General features: G+C 50.7%; 2 protein-coding genes across 3 annotated transcripts; both read right to left on the bottom strand.

Moving 5' to 3' along the window:
* Positions 1-295: 295 nt before the first annotated feature.
* LOC123167982 (oligopeptide transporter 7) lies at positions 296-4319 on the bottom strand. The gene is made up of 6 exons (XM_044585843.1): positions 3830-4319; positions 3147-3738; positions 1728-2297; positions 1396-1651; positions 1130-1312; positions 296-1037 (listed from the first exon to the last, which is right to left on the bottom strand). The coding sequence occupies exons 1-6, from the start codon at positions 3903-3905 to the stop codon at positions 420-422; spliced, it is 2295 nt and encodes a 764-aa protein (XP_044441778.1). The 5' UTR covers positions 3906-4319; the 3' UTR covers positions 296-419.
* Positions 4320-4839: 520 nt separating this feature from the next.
* On the bottom strand, positions 4840-7375 carry LOC123167983 (pentatricopeptide repeat-containing protein At5g08510). Of its 2 annotated transcripts, XR_006484172.1 has the most exons (3): positions 6407-7375; positions 5348-6250; positions 4840-5181 (listed from the first exon to the last, which is right to left on the bottom strand). XR_006484172.1 is itself a non-coding variant. In XM_044585844.1 (2 exons), the coding sequence occupies exons 1-2, from the start codon at positions 7325-7327 to the stop codon at positions 5636-5638; spliced, it is 1536 nt and encodes a 511-aa protein (XP_044441779.1). In that variant the 5' UTR covers positions 7328-7375; the 3' UTR covers positions 4840-5635. The 2 variants fall into 2 exon arrangements, 1 of the variants encoding a protein (XP_044441779.1); XM_044585844.1 differs by having other exon boundaries at positions 4840-6250.
* Positions 7376-7766: the final 391 nt, after the last annotated feature.

Genomic DNA, 7766 nt, shown 5'->3' with positions numbered 1-7766 from the left:
TGGTTTCATTCTGGTTAATGGAACCGGGTTTAAAAGAAAAGAATCTGCAGTCATAAAGTTGCTAGTTGTGGTACATTGTGTGTGAGAAATTCAGAAAGTTCAGTTAAAAACTTGCAAGTTGCAAGTTACATGCCACCTGCTTTTAATGAATTTCAAAGAATCAAGGAATCACTTATTTGCTAGCTGGGACAACACTTAATTTGGCAGTGAAAACCTATTGCCACTAAAGACTGTTCTTTAGGCTGTTACTACACAAAGGTTGTCATTTTGAATCTTCGTGGTACTTTGCACAATAGAATAAAATAAAGCCGATTTCTCATCTTTAAAAGGTCCGAACAAACATTCGCTATTTACATCGATCTCCACTTGCTCACAATTCCAATTTTCCCAGGGACGGCCGCCGCAGATGACAAAGATGCTTAGTTGTACACTGGGCAGCCCTTGACAACTATACCTTTAGCAGTGGGGCAAGAAGCCAGGGGACATCCATCCAAGTCATTTCCCCACCAGTTCAAACTGATGTTCTCCAAGCCCAGGCACAAGTAAATCAAAACTGCCATGAACGCCAGACCAGCATCTAGTGCACCCGAGAGCAGGTAATTGTGCCGCTCCCACCAGTCACGTCGATACCTATAAACCACATAACCTGACAGAAACCCAATCAGTATCCATGTGGTGTAGTTAACCGCTGTGGCGGGCGGCATCTGGAAGATGGAACCGAGCATCACGGGCATGTTGATGAGTAAGATCCAGTTCTGGCCTGGGAACGCCCTGTGCGCCAACCATACGAGGAGTGGGGCGACAGCTCCCCCCAAGAAGAACCAGTTCACCGCCGCGTAAGTTCCCAGGTCCCCGAATATTCTGCGCGGGCCAATAAGACCCCATATGACCGACGCATCATAGAACACATGATCACCGGGGCAGGTCCAAGGGCTGCCCGCCGAGAGGAGCTCAATGTCGCAGATGTTGGGGATTGTGTCCATCAACCACCATGCTGTCCCAAGGTACACGAACGCCGCGATCGTTGTTCCGACCACCTGCCATGTTCCAAAATGTTGCTCCTTAATGCCTTCTGTGCACTTATGCAGTGGAAATGTTAAATATGCTATGATGGCCAAATAGAGCTTACCTGAGCCATAAACATGGTCCTTGGGGGAATCTTCATGTAGTGCCCCAACTTAAAATCTTGCAGAAACATCAGAGCTTGGTGCATGCTGATATAGCCGTATACCTTGAAGCACATATTCGCAACGGGTCGTCCGGGATACAGGTATCCAATGATGTACTCTGTGATGATGTTCAGTCCTGGGGTCTGCATACGATGGAAGAATGTCAATTGTGGATCTAGCTCTCCAGATCTGTATAGCATGCCGTGGAAGTTGATAGAATCCTTACCTGGTTTGTTGTCGCTGTGATAATTCCGATTGGGAGGGTGAAGAAAAAGGCAATGCCGCATGCAAGTAACACACCCCACCAGGGCAGCTGGAGCTGCTCTATGTAGTATTCACAAGCGAATACAGTGACGGCAATGTTAACGACAAGGATGCAGATGAACCACCACTCAGGGACCTGCTTATATCTCCTCATTAGCTTGGTATGTATGTCCACACTTTTCCCTTGAAAAGCTGATCTGCTTAGCTGCAAAATTTCCCTGCACACAAGCATTTCGATTCTTAATTAGTTGCCGCAACCATGTGATTGTGCACAACAAACTGACAGGATTTTACCTTCCGTGAAACAGGAGGACATGAACAATTGTCGCGGTAAGTGACGCGAAACCGATACCATATGTGACAGCAAAGAGAGTGCTGAGGTACAGTGGACCGTTTTTCTCATATGCCTCTGTATCGAGATGGAAATTATCGTCCACGATAGCTGAGATGTTGTACTTCTGCCCGGCAGAGGTGAAGAGACCGGAAGAGAAGATGGGGAAGGTCTGCGCCTTATAGAAATCAAACCAATACCCAATAGGCACGATGATGTACATAACGACGAAGAAGCCTGCAGCAACATTCGCAGTGGCGAACCAGGGGCTGACGAGAGGGCTCCCGAGGTAGCTGGAGATCGATGCCCAGTCGAGACCGATTGCGCCGACGCCGAGCCCGTGGAGGCCTGAGCCGAGCTGCTGGGCGAACACGGAGTTGGGGAACACCCAGCAGATCCAGGAGAGTGAGGTGAGCATCTGGAACAGGTAGCCCGGGAAGGCATAGTATGCGAAGCTGCAGGCGAACGCCACCAGGAAGAACTGGTTGCGCGTGAATCCCCCTTTTCGCCGCCTTTCATCCTCATGGAGCGCCCTGGTGGGAATATGCATTGAAAGCGTGAGTTCTCACTTGTCAGGGAAAATTGCTTAAGCATTTTCAGTAGTATATATTGTTCAAACCATTGATTTCTCTGATGCTCAAGCAAATAAATGTTTTTGTTCTAATCTTATTCTGTCTGTCTTAATTAACTCACTGCATTTCCCTAGGATGGCCACCGGATTTCGCTTTACTTTTTCCATGTTGCTTCAGTGAAAGGAAGGCATGAGCCTGAGCCATTGAGTAGTCGTTGTCAGAACCACGAACCTTATGCTATATATTACTATCAAGTGTTGCAAACTAAAAAAATGACATTGACTAAAAATGAGGATGGCCTCTATGGCCCCAACAACTCACAGGGGATCAGACGTTAATTTAATCCTCGATCGGAGTTTTTTTCTCTCTCTTAATCAGGAGTTGTTTAGAATCTTTTTAGGCTGTTGCAATCATCTCATTTTCTTGGATGTAATTAAGCAAGGCCAGCCTGACGTGTCATGACCCACACGAGGTGTCTACTTCTCCGCATCAACAATAGCTTATGCCAATTTGCTCAAAATTCAAATCTCCAGCATCTGAGAGAGGGAGAGAGGTGTCATTTTCTTGGAAGCATATGGTAGATTGGTAGCATACATTGCTTACACCCATCAAACACCAGCAAGGCATCAAATGTACATGCTTTTTAAAAGAAAAAGAATTCGTGATCAAATTGTTCGTTTCGAGTTTGAAGTCTTGTGTAGTTCATCATCTTGAGTTCTTGACCGGACAATTAAATTTGGCCATGTAATAATGCAATGAAAAGTTGCAAAAAGGAAGTTGCTTACCGGAGAGGGGAAGTGACAAATGTACCTGAAGAGGGAGACCTGCACGAGGTTGGACGGCCACCACATGGCCGCCGGCTCCACGAGGTACCGCCGGAAAATCCCCGCCCACCCGAACCCGAGCACCTGCGTGGTGAGCACCACGAGGAGAGAGACCAAGAAGGTGAGGTTCTTGCCGTAGAAAACGCGGACGGCGGTGACCACGTGGATGGCGTACACGGTGCCGGCGCCAGCGTTGGCGAAGATGGTGATGAGCACGTGCTCTTTCACGTTGAACGGCCCCGGGTTGAGGGTGAACTCCCAGCGCGAGCCGCGGAAGAAGGCCCGCTCCGGCAGCGCCGCGGCCATGAGGCGGCCGAGTGGCACGACGGCGATCTGAGCGGAGATGGCGGTGATGGTGAGCGGCTCCTTGCGGTACCAGAAGAACTGGTTGAGGAAGGAGAGCACGACGCAGGACGCCATGCCCAGCACCCACATCCGGAAGGTGAGGACTGGAGTGTCCGGGTCGTCGCCCACGGGCACCGTCAGCGCCACCTGCTCGATCGGCGAGTTCTCCGACGATTCGCCATGGCCGTCGTCGTGGTGCTCCGGCGAGCTCCGTGACGTTGACGGCCGGTTCGCTGCGCCATGAGAAGAGCAGAGGAGAAATGGTGAGCTGGCGGAGCAGAGGTGCGTGCACGGACGGAGCTAAGCAGAGAGGAAGCAGCTTACGGAGGAGTGGGGCGGTGATCTGGTCGCCATGGTCTTCTTCTTCTTGGTGGGAGTGGGACTGGGAGGAGGACGCCATGGTTATGTGTCTCAAGCTGGCTGGCCCTTCGTGGGCCTCTCTACTGCTTCAGCTGTCGTCTCTGCATCGTACGAAGGTTTGGACTTTGGAACGTCGAGATCTAGGAAACATCCATCGGCAGCCACGTTCCCGGCCAGGTTCAGCGGGCATCCATAGGAGCGTACCAACGTGGTCTGGATCGACGCGTGCGTCCGTTTCTCAACGAATAGTTAATGTTCGACTACGACTTGGGTATCAGCCAGTACGACTCTACCAACACCATATTTTCAACGTACCAATTGGGCCGTTGGATCGCCATCCAACAGCCACGACCGCGCCACACTGGACCTCTCTTTCTTCTTCCTCCCGCCGAAGCGTCGACCCCGCCCCCATCCGTCTGACTACACCCCCACGGCCAGCACGCCGCCTTGCCGCCTCACCCTCCCCTCAACCTCCCCCTAACGTTGCTGCTTGTCGCCACTGCAACCACCCCTGTAAGCCCAGCTGATCTGCAGCAGCGCTGACCGACACCCGCAAAGCGCCACCTCCCCCTCCATCCTCCTTGACCCGCACCCGTCAACCTGCTTCCTCGCCTTAGCCTGGACACCACAGCTTGCTGCCCTCGTAGTGTTGTCCTGTCTCCAGCGAGGTCCTAGCTCGGCCTCGCCAGGGTCAACGTCGCTGAGCTCCTCATGTCACCCCCACCATTGGCTTCGTCCGAATTCGACTGATGCCAACAAATAATTCAGACACATGACATTTAGCAAAACCCCAAAAAATAACTAGAGATTGGCATGTTGTGCCGAGCAGGAAAGAAAGTTCTAGACATTTTTATTATGTTCTCCAAACAGCAATATCCAAGATTCCACCGTAGATTTTGACCCAAAAAAAGGCCACTCCAGATAATGGCTGCATCCTGCATCTGCACGGGAGCTATAAACAAACTCTCTATATCTGCTACTAATTTTACCAGCTCAATAATAAATCAAATTGAGTATAGTAATAAACTGCAATCGAACACATCAGGAGGGACGATGTTATTACAGGCATGGCCTCATTCATGAAACGAGATGCACCTTGTTGTGACTATAGTCTGGTTCTCAAGATCACTGGTGGCGCTACAGCCGGTGACCCCGTGAGGTCCGGGCTCCGCAGGTCAACCTCTACGCAGCAGCGCCTTCTGAGCAACCGGCAATGATCTTCTTTTGGGAAAATTCACCTCGGCGTCGCCGCAGGTTGCAGCTATAACTTGCCAAATGCCAAAGCTCCAACAGGGAAAAGAGGGTTGGCTCCGCCTCTGCTCAAGGCAATACATAGTGTGGCAGCAATGAAGCACACAGACTCAACCAAATTATATATCCTCAACACAACTCATTTACTTATCTATGTTTCTGTACTCTTTGCTCATTTACTTATCATTTCAGTTCACGTATGTGGATTTCATTATTCAAGAATAAACATACCTTGTTGGGATGTATCTTGAAATTATATGCTTCGTCTGCAAGTCTCGGTGGTCTGTGCATCTTAATAGCAAGCACAGCATGAACGACCATTTTGATTTATAGCAGCAAGAAGAGAAGAATCGATGCCCAGGTAGTGCTACACACTCGCTTGATTTGGCATTCCTTCTGTTGCCACCTTTTTGAAGAACCGCTTTCCACATCAATTTGACTTGGAAGATCAGAGCAGAGAAGTTCATGGGCAATCCCAGATCACTTTTATGATCACAGTCTCTTCACATCTCTAGGAATTTAGATATCTACAGGTGACAGAAACAGCTGTTCTGCATCTTCCTCATTTTCTAGTCTGACAAGCTTCATGAGCATTGTGACACTGTCAAGGGTGCTGTACACCTCCACAAATCTTGGATGCGACTTATCCTCAACAAGGAACTTGTGCATCCTGCCATCTAGCTCTATGAAGCTGTACCCAGCTGATTTCTTGTGGTCTTTCTCCTTGAGTAATTTCCATACCTGGGCAACACCATCCCATTTTCCAGACGATGCGTATATGTTTGACAGGATCACCAGATTTCCTGTGTTTTGTGGCTCGAGAAAGATGAGTTTGTTTACTGCTGTTTCCGCTAGTTCCACGTTTCCATGGAAGCTGCAGGCACCGAGCAATGCTCCCCAGATAACGGCGTCAGGCTCCACTGGCATGCTTACTATCATACTGTAGGCTTCATTCAGGAGACCGGCACGCCCTAGCAGATCAACCATGCAACCATAGTGCTCGATTCTTGGAGTAAGACTAAATTCAGCCTCCATGGAGTTGAAGAGTAGCCTTCCTTCATCCACCAAACCTCCATGAGTGCAAGCCAAAATGACTCCAACAAATGTGATACCATCTGGTTTGACCCCTGTCATCTGGACACAGTAAAATAAGATTCAAGTTCCAGAGTGAGAAATGACGTAATTTGCTATGTGATTCTAATGTCACCAATCACTAAATCTAGAACCAAATAATAACTTTGCAAGCAAATTGAAAGGAAGTGAAATACAATTCAAGGAAGAAATCCTCACCCTCAACTTATGGAACAAGGCAAGTGCTTCCCTCCACGAGCCATGCAAGGCAAATGCCATGATCATTGAGTTCCAAGAACAGAGATCTCGCCGACGACCGATCCCCTGAAACACCTGCCAAGCTCTCTGGATGCTGCCACACTTGGCGTACATCTCCAGCAGTGCATTGGCCACATACACATTCACCAGGTGGCCTTTGCCCCTCGCGTACTCCTCCACCTTCCTCCCCAGCTCCATGGCGCCAACAGCGGCGCACGCGGGCAGCACGCTGCTCACCGTCAGCTCATTCGGCTGCACCCCTGCCCCCTCCCACATCTCCAGGAACGCCCCCACCGCCTCCTCGTGCCGCCCGTTCTGCGCGTACCCGGACACCATGGCGGTCCACGAGACCACGTTCCGGTCCGGCATTTCCCCGAACAGCTTCTCAGCGGCGTCGAGGAGGCCGGCCCTGGCGTAGGCCGAGAGCAGCGCGTTGCACACGGCGGTGTCCCCGCGCGGCATTTCGTCGAACACCCGCCTGGCGTCGCGCAGGAGGCGGTTCCTGGCGTAGAAGGAGACGAGCGCGGAGCCGAGGAAGGGGTCGCCGGGCGCGAGGTGGCCGGACTTGAGCAGCAGGGCGTGGGCGGAGAGCGCGAAGGGCGCGGAGGAGGGGGGTGCGGCGGAGAGGAGGAAGGTGAAGGAGAGAGGGGTGAGGAGGCGGAGGCGGTGGGCGCGGGAGAAGGCGCGGAGGAGGAGCGGGCTGCGCGAGGCGGCGAGCGCCTGGAGGAGGCGGTCGTGGAGCGTGGCGGAGGGGGGCGAGGTGGCGAGGAGGAGCGCGGCGTAGCGGAGATCGCCGGCGGCGAGGACGCGGAGGAGGAGCGGCTGCAGGCGGCGCTCCCCGCGGCGGAGCAAGCGCGCGTGGAGCCGCCTCACTTCCTCCATTGAACGAACCACGCTGCGCGGGTCGTGAAAGGCCCATCCAAGTGTAAGTCGAATAAGTGAACAGGGCCCAGCGGCCTTCTCTCTCGATGTATATATACTACTCTCTTCGTTTGACTCAACTTTTTGTACTAACTTTAGTTTAATACTCCCTCCGTTTCTAAATATTTTTCTTTTTAGAGATTTCAAATGGACCACCACATACGGATGTATATAGACATACTTTAGAGTGTAGATTCACTCATTTTGCTCAGTATGTAGTCACTTGTTGAAATCTCTAGAAAGACAAATATTTAAGAACAGAGGGAGTATAAAATAAGTCGAATGTTTCAATATGTATTTCTATTTTTTTACACATATTCACAAAATGTCAACACATGTATTTCAAGTTTCTAAACGTATATAAAAAATTTAGATGTATACAAAAAATGTACAATGTGAA

Source organism: Triticum aestivum, chromosome 7D, assembly GCF_018294505.1.
Source record: "Triticum aestivum cultivar Chinese Spring chromosome 7D, IWGSC CS RefSeq v2.1, whole genome shotgun sequence".
NCBI lineage: Eukaryota > Viridiplantae > Streptophyta > Magnoliopsida > Poales > Poaceae > Triticum > Triticum aestivum.
Note: the sequence above shows the minus strand (reverse complement) of the source record. Positions and strands in the feature narration are given on the sequence as shown.